Here is a 16,821-nt window from a genome sequence, read left to right as displayed (position 1 = left end):
AACTATTGGTTTATTCGAAATTGAGATCGAACGTGGGCGCGGAAATTGACTTTTCTCAACAAACAGACCACCATGTTGACTTAGAGGGAAAGTTCCTCCTAATCTCGTACACCGATTACTCGTACAATCCATTTGTGAAGAGTAGATTTTTCGTCTGGACACTGACACTAAATTGAGATCCCAAATTACGCGCAGAAATGGAACAAACTTAGACTAAAGGGTATTCGGTGTTCGAAGTTCGCCAAATTTGAAGAGGTTTCAGGGTCGGTTTACACCTGCTCCGCATTCCCAAGCTTCGCATGTCCATTGTTATTCGTTTCTACCGTTCAAACACGGTTCGTCTGAAGCACGTGAGACGGACTGGAGACACACGTGTCGATATCCACTTGTTCGAAATACCGTAAAAGCTCGAGGGAAATACCGTGAAGCTATGAGCGGTAAAATGAGCTCGAGTTTTGCTCACCTCGTTCGGAGTAAAATCAGGAAACTGGAAGCGATGCCTACGCCTTTGATCGCGTCGGGACATAAACACCCCAACTCTGCCATGTTCCAAAAAGTCCTTGACAGCCAGTTAGGGCTCGGGAGAGAAACGCGTTCCTGGCTTTCCCAAAAGGGAATGGAATCTCCCGAGGGAGCGAGAGAGAGAGTTTATCACGCAAGTTACACCATGCATCATGGTTATTTGCTCGAACCAAAAGCCCCTGACCTTTCGTCTAGGCGGTTTCGGAGCCGCGACTAACTTCCGGGCTACGACATATCGTCATCCCGCATGGAAGCCACCGAGAGATCCGAACTCGTGGTGAAAACTTTACTTCCGCGACCACGACGTTGCGTTGTCTCACTGGAAATTTTTTCCAACCGGATCAATTATACATAGTGTATTGTTTACTCTACGAGGTTGTAATTGAATGCTGCGACGGACGCGAGTCGAGAGGTCGGAAAGACTCGGCTCACCCGGGAAAACACCGAGGAGAAGCCGTTCCAATTCCTTACCGATAACTCTTGGAACTTTGGACGGGTACTCAGAATTTGTTCAAGTGGAAAATGCAACGACGACCACGAGCTTCAATCGCTAATTACTTCAACCCTGCCGTTTGCCAGTTATAACATGATATAATATATACGACGGGATTCGTAATTCCGTCTGGAAAACTTGTATTAAACCTATGAAAAGCAATCGTGGATACCGACAAGGAAGGTATTCCAGGTCGATCTCTCCGATTTCGTTTCTTTTGTAATATGTTTTGGTAGACTAAAAACTAAGCGAAACGTAACTCTTTCCATCCGCCATTAAACATTTTAAGGGGGATGAAACCACCCTACAAAGTAAGGCGTGTCAAGAAGCGATTTGGCAGTTTCACCCCCGTTAAATCATTTAATGGCGGATAAAAAGAAATACGCGTCGCTTAGTTTTTAGTCTACTGTAACATGTTACAAAAGCAATCAAATCGATGAGATCAAACTGGGATACCTTCCTTCTGAGTAATATAGGATGGAACAGGAAAACATCCGCCATTGAAGCGTTTTCAATAGATCACACGGTAAGTGAAACACGGTCTGAAATACCATGTACGGTAATTTTGTGTCACTGGTAACACTGTCCGACGTTGAATGTCCAAATTGACAGCAAAAATTGTTCGAACTATACGATTTCGCTCTGTTTTAACACACCAATTTTTGCCTCTTATCACCGATCCATGACTCGAAGGAATGGCATGCTTGTCTCGCGTCGAATTCGCCTTTGTTCAAACTTTTTTTTGTCGAAAAGAGGGTCGGAGGGAGTCTTGAATGAAACGCGAGCACCATCGTAGGGTTGCTCTCGGTAGAAACAAGAGAATTTTGATATACCTTATCGGTGCCGGAAGTTGAGACGGTGACTGCCTTATAACGACACTGACTAAGTTGAAAAAGTAGAGACGTCGCGTCGAGGATAAGACGGGCACTGACAGCCAACAACTGGCAACTACCTACGTGACGTCCCAATTTCTCCCCACCCACTCATCCCTTCTGGCAGCAGAACGATATATCTCCCCAGTAACTTAAAGGAGGTGAGAGGCAAGAAACGGGGTAGAAGAAAAAAATTAAGGTTTGAAGAGAGATGAAGAGACATTGGAAAAGTGAATTCGTCATAGTCGAATTTGTACCTCCGACGCAACTTTGAATGATTCTCTCTTTTGTGATAATAATTTTAAAAAAATAGTAGCGACTCGTCTCCGTCGTTGAATAAAATAAGTTTCAACTTTTTGCCTCGATTGTTGAGACGTCTAGATCTCCTTCATCCTTGTACAAAGGTAAAAAAAAAACTCCACTGGCACAAAGTGAATTTCTGGTGTTCCATTCGCGTCTCTTGTTTCGCCCGGCGCGCTCTTCGCGTCACTTCGTCGTTCCCTCCGCCCTTTCTGTAACTAAATTTGTTCGTCCCCCCCCCCCCCCCTCCATTCCTCTCCGACGGCGGGAATCGTTCTCATTTCCATTTCCATTCCTTTTTCCATCTGATCGTTCCCACCGATCTTTTATACCATCATTTTTCTAAAGAAAAATTTCAAACCCCCGTATAATACGGAATATCGCACGCGATGTTTTATACCGCGACTCGAAGCTTTCTCTCTTTTCCGTCAAGAATCCGTTAACAGTCTGAACGCAATCCTCGATTTTGAAAATGATGAAAAGCGTGCGATTCGTTCTCTGGTTACAGGTTTAATATTTTTATGCCCAGGTACACCGATCTGCAGATGTATAAAATTTTTCGGACGTATAAAATGACACGTCACAGGCTATGCGGAAAAGTTCACGCTGTCGTTCAAACTTTCTGGTGGCGGAAAAAAAAAAAAAAAAAAAATCAAGCGCTCTAATTACACACCGGCATCCCTCGAGCAGAATATTTCCAAAGGTACGATAACGAATTATTATATTTTATAATAAATTTCATAAGCGAAACAATTTCACAAATTTTCCTCTCCCAATTTTACATCCAATTTTAATTCATTTTACACTTTTGTCCTTGGCTGCCCCTCCCCCACCCGCCCGTCCTTCCTTCCTTCCTTCCTTTTTGAAAGTTCGGTATAAATTATAGAGCTACACCACCTTCGTCGGACCAGGCGGAACCATTAGCGGTGGAAATCCGGTACTTAATTTTCCTCTTTTGTTTTCGGGGCTTGATTAATGAATAATTGGTACCTGAGGGCTGGTCATTAGCACAGAGCCGAACCACCGAGGTCGGCGAGTGTTTGATACGCGAGAATATATTCGCGGCGGTAACTCTTCCGATTTCTGCAATTTAGGCGTTTCTGCGAGAATGTTATGGTTACAAAAAAAAAAAAAAGAAAAAAATTTCCAACCATTGCCTTCACCCCTAATTTTCACCCGAGAGGATTAAAACTTCCAGAGTATTTAACCGACGTTTGTTCGTAATTTTCATTCTCGTTAGTTCGATTTTGTGTGAATAAAGTATAAAAAAAAAAGTAAGACAAACTTCACGAACAATTTCCCGATTGTTTGTAAATTTTTCTTTTTTTTCCTCATACCGCAGAAAACTCGTGTCAGATGAGTTTTTCGCGGATAGAAAAAAAGTACCCCTCGAAAGAGAAGAGATGACCCACTTGTCTCCGGAAATTCTCGTTATTATACATATAATGTCTGCGGTAAGAAAATTTCACGTTAAAATGAACGTAGAAAATTTTGCTGTAATTTTTAAACGGTTGTCAAGTTTAATAAAAAATAAAAAAACAGATATATACATATATATATATATATATATATGTATAGAATCGAAATATTCCTCGTGAATTTGTAACAGTTTATTCTCTACACGTTGAGGATAAAATAACCCCAAGGAGTTGAAACCTCAAGGCAAACGTCGCGTTCAAATGAATAATGATCCACCGACGATAAATGTATAATAAAATCGTAGAAATTGGCAACATGGCGACGAGGCGAAAACATCCGTCTCGCGACTGCGCTAACGACTTATATAAATCTAGTCGTAATGCTCCGTTGTACGAAGCGGTGGAATAATTTTATCGGTCGTAAGGTTTCAGCCCCCTTTTGAGGATGCGAAGATCCCTGATAGGCAACGGAGGTTCCGATGCGGAGGCAAAGCTGCCTGAACGAAACAAGGATCGTTCGGTAGAAACGTAGGTAATTTCCAGTCAGCGAGCATTTGGAGCAATTCGTTCAGGCGAATACCCGCGTTGCACATTCAAGTGCATTGCACGCGTACGAGACGAGAGCCGCTCCTGCTTCTCGTCGAAGGTACTTTGGAGTTCAGAGCTTTACCTGTCGCCGATGCTGCACTGGCGGTAGTACCAGTACCGGAAACTGCTGCCGAGAAACGTGGGACACGCTTGCAAGATAAAATCCTCCGCCTTCCAATAACCAAATGACACTGCGTTCCGGTGTCTCCGATCCTCGACTCGTAAATATAAATAAACCGAGTTGCGGTTTCGTCGGCGAAGTTGAAATTCAGGCAGGAATTAAAGTCGTACGATGTTTGAAGTTCGAGTTTCATCTTTCGCCGGTAATTTGCGATTTTTTCTTTTTTCTTTTTTTTTGTTCTCTTCTTGATATCGTTGACATTTGACGAAATAATATGTGTCGACAAAAAAAAAAAAGTCAGCTTTCAGCAAAGAGGATGTAAAATGTTTAAGAGAATACTTTACGAAAATTTGAAACGAATTGGTTCAGAGTCGTTTTTCATATATCGTGAAACATGTCACCGAGCGGAAATCATTGACGTTATTTTCAATAAGAATGCTTACCGTCGATTGATTTTTATCAACAATTATATGCAAGCGAAGCTCGATTTGTGTGGAAAATTCCATGCGAAGACGACCGACGCCTGAACCTCGCCATTTTTGATTTTGTTTAACAAATACAGTTTTTGAGAATTTTAAAAACGACCCTGTTCTAGATCACTCTCAATATTCACGAATAATCAACAAGAGAATGATAAAACTGAAAATATTCCGAGTACTGATTCAGAGTTGAGACAACGGCAGAAAAAATTTTCAACAAAATCAAAAATGGCGACGATCAGACGTTGGTTGAATTCGCATGGAATTACGCATGTACTTTTGGATGAATTAAAACCCCCCTCGAACCGAACGAATGGTGTTCGAGGTATAAATTTCTCAAACATAAGCTTTTCACTTTCAGTCGCGTATGTCAAACCCATGACTAACATTCGTTGTTTCCAAAAGCCACTTTCGCCCCTATAAATTAACCCAAAGTCAAATAGCGTCGGACCCAACTTTCACCGCACCGAATTGACACGCGCGATATCCATACATGTACAATATTTCGAATGAGAGAGAGTAACACTCACCGTTCAAAGTAAACCAAAATGTCGGCGTAGTCGCTGTTGACTTCCTTGAATGTGAGCTTTGAGTTTACAGCCCAGAGATCGAGCGCCTGACCCAAAGCGACCCGAACTCCTCCAACCTCGAGTCCACGTGGCCTCGGGGTCCTCAGACTGAAAACAAACATATTGGATTTGAAACTAACAATAATTGATTGCCCGGTGTTTTCACACATGAAAGGAACGATGCGTTTAATTTGTTAGCTGTAAAAGGCAATAATATATATACATATATATGAAATAACGTTTACATAATAATAAATGAGCCAGCGATTGATATCTTACGGCGCGCTACAGCAAAACTTGGCAAGGCGTTTGGTGTAATCTATAATTGACGCGATAAATTTAAACGTAACTCTTCGTACAACCAATAGGTTAAAAACGAATAAACGATATGCGAGACGGAACAGATTATCGTCATTAAACTCATCTACATCGGTAAAACAAACAAGGCGATAAAATGGTCGCCATATATCTTTTAAACGGGGAAACCGAAGTACAGACCACCGTAACAAAGATGATCCGAGGGACGATTTTCGTGCAAAACAAGCCTCGGCTTGATAAGGAATGATAAAAAGCAGCCCGAGTCTTTCATAAACAAGCCTTAAATCGATACCTTGTGCTTTTCTCTGTTCATTTTCCGGCTGATGCCAGATGCTTCGGTGGTCGAGTCGATAACCGCGGCTATCTCGGCGATTCAAGACGGAACTCCGAATGCTTTTATACGAAGCAGCGAGTGCCTCGGTGCTGCTGGCTGGAGGAGAAACACGCGTCCGACATTGCCGACATAAACCAGCAGCTGTCGCCGACCGATATGGATAACCGCTTTGGGGGAGTTGGAGAACAATTCCGGGGGTTTCAGCCTCCCGATTCAACCCTCTCGCCAACCATTCGCCCTGATTTCGAAGCCTCGTGGAACTCGGACTTACGAGCTTCTCTCCTAGATTTCGAGGCCTCGGGAACTCGAGTTTCCCGATACGATTACCGCAGGTATTCTAAATTATCCCCGAGTGTCTGCCACGGGTTGTAATTATCGAATAATACCCGTCAGGATACTCTGTAGAACGATGGGATTGACTTACAAGGAGAGAAAAATTCTTCGTATTCTAATGCAAGGCCATCAGTGTGTTCGAAAGATGCTGAAACATTTTTATGCATGTACAAGGTATCATAATATCTATGGATTCTATTGATTCTTTTTCGCTACTAAAATATTATTCGCCTCGTTATATGAACTCGGATATATAATTATGCGAAATTCATTATACGCAATTATTTTACGCGAAATATTCTTCGGAGTGTAAATTAATAGTTTGATAGATGGCGAAGGGCGAATTAATATTACCCACGCGGTATTATAACGATGGGTAAATATGTGCAGAAAATCCTCTCGGATACCTTTTGTTTTTTGTTTTTTTTTTTTCTTTCTTTTTCTTTGTTTTCGCAGGCTAGAATAATAAACGCAAGCTACGGTGTAGCAGATTGGAAAGAAGGAATTCCTCTCTGGATAAACGTGTAGAGAGACGGAAAGAGAAGGAGAAAGTCTAAATTTTCTCATTCTCGCAGCAATTTTTACCGGTATCTGTGTACGTGTGTCAAAAATTTCGATAAAAAAAACTGAGGTAGATCGTTAATTGAAGCGAAAAAATGTTAGTACGTCCGGAGAGAAGTGACGAAAAAGAAAAAAGAAAACCACGAAGAAAATGAAGAGAAAAGTGAGAATGGTAGTGAAAAAAAAAAAAAGAATAAAAACCATGGATCAAGGTAAAAACTTCCGACAATTTCCCGGAAGGACGGACGGGTGACAAAAAGCACGGTTCGAAATAAATTCTTGCCGTTGGACTGGTTGAGTTTCGCCTGTCGTTTCGTATGCCTAAGTATTATATGTACGCAACAATGAAATATTTAATACGGCGGATCTAATACAGCGGACGAAAATTTCAAATTTGATCGAATACGATCAAAAAACTCTATGCGAGGATTTTCAGGGTTGCTGATTGGATTCGCCACATTGAAGTTTCAAATTCTGATTTCAGATTCGTAAATCATCGAGCCCAAAAACTTATAACTTATGTGAAACATGTAATCCACGTAGAGGGGTAACATTCTCGGAAATGAATCGTTCCTTCAATTTTCACGATTTTTTTTCAATAAACTTGTTTCTAACGATAACAATCCACATTCCATCGCAGTAATTACTCTCGAGTATTGAAAACCTATCGGTATACGTGTTCAAAGTTTTTTAAATATACAAAAACAAATGTATATAAAATATGCAGTATGATTGCTCGTCGGTATGACTCAAAGGGTTAAACTCCGCGCGTATAATAATATCGAAAAAGACATCTCTGCTCTCTCTTTTCACCATCTTCCTCCTCTCCGTCTCTGGTTATTTTTTTTTTTTTTTTTTTCTCTCAACTTCACAGAGACGCGCGACCCGGAAGGGTTGCGCAAATTGGGCGCACATCTTTACGACGAGCCCTTGACTTTCGCAAAAGGGGGTCGGAATCTCCTCTCGAGACGTAGATCCAGTCACGTACCTTCGCCGCGTTCTTCGTTGCGGGTTTCGGGATATCGTCGTCGTCGTCATCATCATCATCATCATCATCATCACGCATGCGGCGACTCGAAATCTCGTCCATAAAACAGGGCTCAGGCATATAGTGTATGTATAAGAGCGCTTGACTAGTCCGCGTAAATCACGCGAGGCGAAGTGGAGCCCGTCAAGCCGGCGACGTCCCTCCTCTTCAGTCTCGCCGAGCTGTCACCCGCGTTATTATATCAGCGTAAAACCGCCATTCTCTCGTTATAAGACCGGCCGCGGGGCTCGCGGCGGAAAAATGTCGTGCCGAAATAATCAGGAAACCCCGACGATCAGGTATTCATATCAAATTTTTATGCCACGCGACGAGCCGAGATATCGAGAGGCTGATTTATTCGATTTAGGAACGGACGTCGAGAGGATCGAACTTTGCGCGTCACGGATTATTATAGTTCTATGCGTATACATATATACATACATATATATATATATATATATATACGCGCTTCATCTCATCGTTGATTGATAAGCCGCACGTCTACTCGATCTACGATAAAAGCGTATAATTGCGAGCTGTGCGAATGAGAGATAAATATTGATAGACAAAAATTGGATGAATTCAGTCGATCCGTACGGACTTTCTATCGATCGTTTGTGTTCGGAGAAGAGGAAAGAATTATTTTTAACAATCGTAACGGATTGGAGTTTTATAAGTGAGTAAAAATGTAATTCGTTGTTTGTAGAAATAATATTTGATGTTTCCAACTTGATGATTTTACGATTAGATTTCACACAATTTTATCGATATTCTACTTTTGTTTCTGCTTTATTGGAGACAATTTCGTTCAACAGATGTTTTCAACAAATGTGATCTTGACAATAATATACAGAACAAGATAAGTCCGATGAAAAAATTACCGTCTCTCTGCGCGAAATGAAAATATTTAAGAAAAAAAAAATAGCTTTATAAATATATATTACATGTTTTTCAATGATTGAATTTTCGGTTTTTTGATGAAAAAACTGTCGGACAGGATTGCTTTCACATCGTCACACATTATGGTTGATGAAAAAATACCACCTTATGCGAAAAAACTTCACCAATAACACAGGTCAACAAAAAACAATATATATATATATTTTTTTTTTCTGTTAGAGTTTGTATTTAAATAAATAAATTTTGTTTCGATGCATCGTATAGTAATAAAAATGTTCATTTATTACTCATAAAGTTTGCCTTCAATAAATCGGAACGATATTTCAATTCTTAAATAAAAATTACCCATTTCCTCAAACCTTTACTGTGAATAACAATTAAATAAACTTCAATATGGCATTAAAATTTTTGAATAAAAGTGATTAAAATGCAAAGCTGAAGTTTTCTTCAATTATTATTTACAACAAACCTTTGAGAAAATAAGCTATTCCTGTTATAGTCCGAAATATCGTTGTGGTTTCTACAACAGCAAACTTCATCTAATAAAACCATGTTCTCTCTTATCATCGGTCACGTGGAAGAAATCAAAACTTCACATCTGGAAGACAGATGATTCGAAAATTCAAAATTCCTCTTCACCGATGTAAAAATGCCCAAAAACGCATCGAAGAAACCCGTCATCGCACTCGACGAAAACGCTTGCCGTATGACATCTCAAAATCCGTAGAAACGCCGACACGGAGTCGAGTGAAACGCTGAATGAAACGCGTTACGGGGTCTAACCGTCACACCCGGAGTCGACTAATTGACGTCGTGTTCGAGGTGAACGCGCGGTGTTGGTGACAGCTTATAAGAGGATGTTGGATCCCCGGCTTACCGAACAGCCCTTGGCGTTCTACCCCGAGGCTCGTCTCCCGTCCTCGGATATCCGCTTGTTACAATGGATACTACCGTATAACGTAACACGTTGTAAGAAAAATTTCTTCTTCGCCAACTTGTACGCAAGAAGTAGGACGTAGGTATTGGAAATGAAGTTAGTAGCGTTAACGTAACGAAATCATAATCTGGATACCTTGAATTTCCGAATCGACAACGAATTTTTCTACGTCGTTATAGCCCGTGTCAGTATTTTCTACACCGTAGAAGTATAAATTATTGGTTTATAATACTCGATATTTGCTGCGTGCTTAACCAGCTAGAAAGAATGCGATACGCCACTGCATGGCTGCAGTATCCACGCCTTTCCGATGAATATCCAAATAATTGTTCACGAATGTACGGTCAATATAAACGACACTATTCTATACGTTTCAAATTGACTTGAGTTTGTAGTAGAATGTGTAAATTTGTAGATAAAAATCGTTGAGGTAAAAAGGAAATTGAAGATCGTGTAAAAATATCGTAGACATTTACATTGCGTGGATGAAGGAGAAAAAACAAAGTCACGTCTGCAATTAGCATCCGTTACAACGGGATAAAAGCTTTTCGTTACCGTGTAACACGTATTACGTGCAGGTTCTCCTCCTCACCAACTTCACCGATAAGCGTCGAATTTGAATTGAAAATTAATTTCAAACGCGTAACTGGGATTCGTCATTAAACTGCGGTGTGTTTAACCAACGCAGTTCTATATAGAGCAATGCAATGCATCCGGGTAGGTTGTTACACGTGTATGTATATACATACATATACATATACATACATATACATATATATATATACATACGATGATCACGTGCCATTTGCAGCCAGTATTACGTGCGCACATACGCTTATTGTCTGAATCGAGATAGCGGCGACACATTGTGCCTTGAATCCCGAGCCTCTGTTCTACCCTTCGCCATTCTGCGCCACGAGAGACACGTGAGATGAGCTGACGAGAGAGAGAGAGAGAGAGAGAGAGAGAGAGAGAGAGAGAAGCGCGAAGCATCCCGCAAGGGCTGAAACTGTGTTGGACTATCTGCCGGCTGAATGCACTTCCGCGATTTGCCGGGACGGTTGCAAGCTCAGGGATTAATACCTGGTTGCGAGAGTGCGAGGATGCGATGAAACGAATTCGTTATGAAAAAGAAAAAGAGGGAAGAAGAAGGACGAAAAAAAAAACAAACAAAAAAACTAAAAAAAAAAAAAAAGAAACAAACAACGTTTCGTAGCGACAAAAAACGTCGACGCCGTTTTGGCAAATGCTCGTGTGCGAATCGACTGTCGAGATTTAAGGGACCGTGCTTGTGTAACGGGTCGAAAAAAATGGCTGATTTTTGCGATTTTTTCTTTACTTTTTCCCTTTTTCGACGGTTAAAATACGCTGATCGGTCTGATTTTTGTTTTTTCATGGGAAATCAAAACACTCCCGAAGAACAGAGAGTTAATTTTTAAACGTTTATTTTTATTTTCTCTACAGGTTGAAAGGTGACTTCCAAGAAAAAAGAAAAAAAGAAAAAAAAGCGACTTCTCGCGGTATAAATCTACGATTCTGGCCGTAAATACTATGTAAAACAAAATTTTTAAACAGATCATTGATCGGTGCCAAAGCCGCTATCTTACCTATACATGTTTTTATTTTTTTTTTTTTTTTTTTTTTTTTAAAGTGTCGAATTTGGCCTATTTTTTCGACAGTTTTTCGTTTAAAAAGAAATGTGAAAATTTCGAGAGAAAAAAACGTGCGAAGAATTTCGTGTTCCAATTTGAGTTGGAACACCGTTTTGAAAAACCACGTTTCGAAAAAAACCGTTGAAAAAAAATGTAAACAAAATAAAATCAAACGTTTCAAATTTATTTTCCGTTCTTCGCGAGTGCTTTGATTTAACGTAAAAAAAAATCAGACCGATCGGCGTATTTTGACCATCGAAAAAAGAAGGAAAAAAAAACCGAAAATCAGCTATTTTTGGACTCGTCGTAACACCAGCACAGTCCGTTAATTCGAGAAGATGACTGATGATTCATTTTGTAATTTCAGTTAAGAGGGATGAAATTTTCCTCGATCTATTTACCCAGCGATGTTTGCAATGAAAACAACCGAGAGCGAGGATGAGAGGGAGTGATTTTTTCCTCTAATCGAAACGAAGGTAGGATAAAAGAATTCTTTATTTTCTAATCCAATTTGCGCAAATTATATCGCGATAATAGAATCTTGGCAGTATTCGATCCTCCGTTGAATGCCGATAAAGGCGAGAGACCATTCTTGAATGATCTTCTCGGATTGAAACTCGAGGAAATTAATGCCGTTTACGAGGGGTGGGGGGGGGGGGGGTTCAAATCCGAACCGCGTGCGCAAAGATTATACCTCGATAGATATATGCATACACTTTTCTAAAGAAGAAAGCTCCTCTCTCTTGTATTCAGGATTTAAATAATTAATAATTTAATTAATTTGGTAATTTCTGAGCTTCATAAGGCGGTGTGATAATTATACTCGTGAATCTCGCTTAACGAGGACGTAATGAATCGAAAAAGCTGCTCGCTGCGAAACATTATTATTTCCTTTTGTTAAAACGGATTAAAACCACATTGTTTATGTTTTGCCATTCCATTTGCCTCTTTTGCACAGGGTGCATAAGTAACGCGAGAGTAATGAAAAAGAGCCCAAAAAATTCTCCTCTTTCGCTCCAGGGTGAACGTAATACGTAAAAAGCAACGATTTGTCAAAAGTGGATTTTCGAATCGAGCTGTGATAAAATATTTAACCGCAAGGATATAGATATCAAAAATCAAAATCATCAGATACGAAGAAGAAATGTAGGATGTGTCGATAATATTTTATACACGTCACGAGTACAAAGTGTACAAAATGTGCGAAAGCAGATTTAGTTTAAATTCAGTAAATATTTACACCCTCGTACGAAACAATCATTCGTTTCGTTATGAATCCAATCAAATCATTCGTTGCAGAATTAAAATTAATTAATTAAAAAAGTGATGTTATTTTATCGAGTCGGATATTTTGTTTTGATTTTACAAACAATATTGACCGGATGTTGAAAGAAGAAACTATTTTCTCCGATTTGTCTCAATTTTACAAATTTGCTCGATCCTCGAAGGAACGAACGATTTTTATCACCATCGAATAATTTATCGATATCGTTCGAAATACGAGAAAAAAAATATCAATATTTGGTTAGAAAAGATTTATATAAATTATTGCGATTGAAATGACCGAAAAAACTAATTTAGCATCTCCGTCGGTGTAAATTAATTATTCTCTTCATTGCTCCGATTATCCGTTACAGGTGCACAATATTTACACGTATTTCCATAGCGTGAAACGGAAATATCTATTGAAATTGGAAAATCGAATAATAATTCGTAATACAACTTGAACAAAAACGAACACTGTTTACAAATGTAAATTATAATAACGATAAACGTATTTTCGAGTAACGGAGCTGCGATAGCACATAATAATGTATTTGCACAAGTGTCCGAACAGACATGACAAAAACGATCATAATTTGTACAAATGTTGTACTTATAAAATATGCAAAAAAAAAAAAGAAAAAAGTGTCACACGCGATATGGTAAACAATTCAATTATACTGGTTGATTAAATTAACTGTACTTACTTCTCATCAAAAAACACGGTCAAACACCGCGTCAAGATTGATATCGTTCCTATAAATACGAACAACCAGGGCTCGTAAAAGCGATAAGAAAACATCGATACAGACTCAAAGTGCCGAGTTTTCTCTTCCACATATATAATACATTTAACATTTAAAAGTTTCTCTCATTGCCAGTGCAGTTCGGAGAAACGATAAAATATTGTACAAAAATAATAACATCTAGGATAACAATAAATCGCTAAATAAAATGTCAACCGTAGAAAAATCTGTAATAGTAAGAGAAAAATGAAAAAAGGTTGAGGGATGAAAAAGGCAAAAAAAAAAGTTCAACCGACGAGGATGGGATTCGAACCCACGCGTGCAGAGCACATTGGATTAGCAGTCCAACGCCTTAACCACTCGGCCACCTCGTCTTGTGTAACTCTGAGACAGAACGTCGATTCTTCTCCCCGTATTTCCGACGAGATCATCGTTTCCCCTTATTCAGAGAATCCTTCGATCGGCCGATCGCTCGATCATTCCTCCCGTATCATCGTCAAATCGCGCGAAACCCCGCTGCTTTTATCCCGCTCGTTTTATCATCCACTAAATAATAATACACCTATGGAAGCAAGCAAGATTACGACCCCAAAGGTAAAACCGTATAAATATTATAGGGTCGTGAATTTTTTCCTTATCTACTACGTATGTATTTATATACCATATACATATATTTGTACACATGTGTAAGCATATCGAGCGTTTCAACGAGACTCGGGTTTATATAATGTAACAATACGCAGACATACTTTAGATCAAATATTAAATGTATCACGTAGGCGGCGGTCGAGTAGATATTATTATTATTATTATTATTATTATTATTATTATTATTATTATTACTGCTATTATATTCATTGTTATTATTATACGCACACCAAGTGATAGGGAAAAATCGTTTTGTCTCTCTTTTCCGTACAGTCAGCGCGATGCGAGTAACAATAAATTAACAAGTAAATGAAAAACAACCCTTGCGTGCGTATAATATAAGCAAACAACGCCGCGAAAACGTACGTATATGCATACATATACATATACCATATATACATACAATTTGTATAAATGCAAAGTAGGTGAAAGTAACGGTATTTTGTTGTTGTTTTCTTTCATTTTTCCGCATTTTTTTTTTTCTAATTTTTTTTTTCCCTTTCCATCAACGCAAATCCCTCTCTCGGTTTACATTACGTCCGTAAATAAATAAACCGTGGAAACAAGCCTCTCTATCTTGAAAGTGAGAAAGTCGAACCGTTTCACCCACGTATCTGACGTGTTATGATTTTTTTTATCACTGTTGTTGTTGTTATCATTGTTATTATTATTATTATTATTATTATCAAGTCATTATTATTTCTTATCGTCGCGTTGTTATCGCCATTATTGCACACCTATCCTCGAGTATTTGCGTGTTTTACGCGTTCTGCGAATGCGAATGCTCGCGGTACGTATCCCAGGGATATTTTCCTTCGCTTCGTGTTATACGTGCGTATATATGTACAGATATGTATAGCACACTTTGTACACTTGTATATATGTATATGCAAACACACGCGTTCGTACATACGTAAAAAGCCGGCGCGTACGGTAATTATAGTAATGAACAGACTGCGATGGGTGAACATGTCGGGGGTTGAAAAATTAGGGGAGAAAGAAACGTGCGGTATAAAAGAAACCCGGCAATTTTCCCTCCGCATAGAACACATGCCGTAGATTGAGAAGCTCTGCAAGCTCGCCGATAGCTCGAATATCGCGAATAATTAATTAATCTATCATCGAGTTTCACTGCTTAGGTATATACACTGAGAGAAATTTGTTAGTTCCGTTTACCGCTCGGTCCTTGACTATTTTCATTTTTTAACCATAATCGAAAAATATAGTTCCAGGTAGAAAATGAAAATTAGTTTTCTAGCCGTTACCGGAAAGTCTGGCATCCGTTGCTGTTCTTTCTCATCACGATCACTGTTGCTAGATTTTCTTGCAAGAATAAATTGACGTTAAAGCCTTGTTTGACTAAAAAAGTAGAGTAAACCTCGCAAACTGATTCAGCGTTGCAATTAGCAAAAAAGGATCGACGATAGCGCAAAATGTTTACGCCTACCTCGTTTTTCCTAATTCCAACTAGATTCGAACAGTTGTTTCAACGATACCCGTTTCACTAAATTTTTCTAGTTACTATGACAAATGAAATTTCTCTCAGGGTTCGTCTAAATATATAATACTCGTGTAAATAAGCGACCGACAAGCCCGCAAAACACACCCTCTTTGGTGTACGTACCTGTGTCTTTTGAATTTACTCGTATTATCAAGTACAATACTAGCAATAAAATAAAAAAGCATCGAATGTTCAGTCTGAAATTTATTACCAGAGAAAATATTTGCCGCTATTATTAAAATCGCGGATGTTTGATATTAGTTATATTTATTGCCACGATTAAAGGTGCGGAAAAACAGCAACGCTGCTAACTCACGCTAACTAGATTCAAGAAAGAAGGTGAAGAAGAAGAAGAAGAACAAGTTGGTGTATGTCTACGTATATATGTATATATATATATATAATGTTCGGTGTGGGAAGAAAAGTTTCGAAGCTTGTTATACTGCCTGAATTTTCCGGTTAACCTAGAGACATGTACGCGTAACGAACCACCCATACATCCGCACACCCACACACGCACACACATCCAGAATACATGAAACTCAAGCGAACAGCAGCTGCTTTCTGGGCGAAAGGTTTGTTACATCGCGTCTTATTGTATTCCTATACATTATAACTCGGGTTCCTTGACGTGCTTCACGCTTATAATGTATGAAAATTAAACGGTAAGATACCGAGTTTTCCCTCACCTGCAGAATCGAGATAACGGCACGGGGCGCACGAGAGGCGTGACGACGAAGAAACGGAAGGATGAGAAAAAGAAAAAAGGAAAAGAAAAAAAAAACTCATTCATTTGCCTAATTAGAATTTCGAAGAAATAATAAAGAGTGGAAAATGAGAAAGGGGAGACTCGCCCGGAAAATAATTCCGGGACAGTTATTACGCTTTGATTGTCAAACCAGACGCGCGGGTTTAATTAGAGATAAAATCGTTTCTTTTGTCGAGTTGGTGAAGAGAGAGGAAAAAAAAAAAAAAAAGAAAAGAAAAAATTCATCGCGTTGAGAATAGATTACAAATTTTTGTTTCCAACGGCAGCGTTACAAGGGGAAGAAATTTTGGGCGTGTAGGTAATTGAGAAAAAAAAAAAGAATCAACCGTATTTAAAAAACGTTTTCCAATTCGCGTTGTTTGTATACGTATGCGTAAAAAAAAGTTTTGATTAAAAAAAAAAAAACGTACCTAGACTTCTTCGTTTGAACGTTTTTTTTTTTCTTCTTCTTTTTTCGCATCTTTCCGTCC

At 39.1% G+C, this 16,821-nt stretch overlaps 1 protein-coding gene, 1 long non-coding RNA gene and 1 other non-coding gene across 3 annotated transcripts in view; 1 reads left to right on the top strand and 2 right to left on the bottom strand.

Annotated features, from left to right (window-relative positions):
* The window catches only part of LOC107227320 (matrix metalloproteinase-2), a 161,183-nt gene that overhangs the window by 31,632 nt on the left and 112,730 nt on the right, over positions 1-16,821 (bottom strand). Inside the window, exon 6 of the mRNA XM_015668429.2 lies at positions 5,324-5,470. Within this exon, the coding sequence (XP_015523915.2) occupies positions 5,324-5,470 (147 nt within the window). The remainder of the gene's footprint in view (positions 1-5,323; positions 5,471-16,821) is intronic.
* The window catches only part of LOC124294484, a 35,283-nt gene continuing 26,439 nt past the window's right edge, over positions 7,978-16,821 (top strand). Inside the window, exons 1-2 of the long non-coding RNA XR_006904362.1 lie at positions 7,978-8,234; positions 11,792-11,900. This is a non-coding gene — a long non-coding RNA (uncharacterized LOC124294484). The remainder of the gene's footprint in view (positions 8,235-11,791; positions 11,901-16,821) is intronic.
* Trnas-gcu lies at positions 13,726-13,807 on the bottom strand. Its single transcript has one exon. It is a non-coding gene; the product is annotated as a tRNA-Ser (tRNA).

The sequence above is a fragment of the Neodiprion lecontei genome, chromosome 5 (assembly GCF_021901455.1).
Source record: "Neodiprion lecontei isolate iyNeoLeco1 chromosome 5, iyNeoLeco1.1, whole genome shotgun sequence".
Classification (NCBI taxonomy): Eukaryota; Metazoa; Arthropoda; class Insecta; order Hymenoptera; family Diprionidae; genus Neodiprion; species Neodiprion lecontei.
Note: the sequence above shows the minus strand (reverse complement) of the source record. Positions and strands in the feature narration are given on the sequence as shown.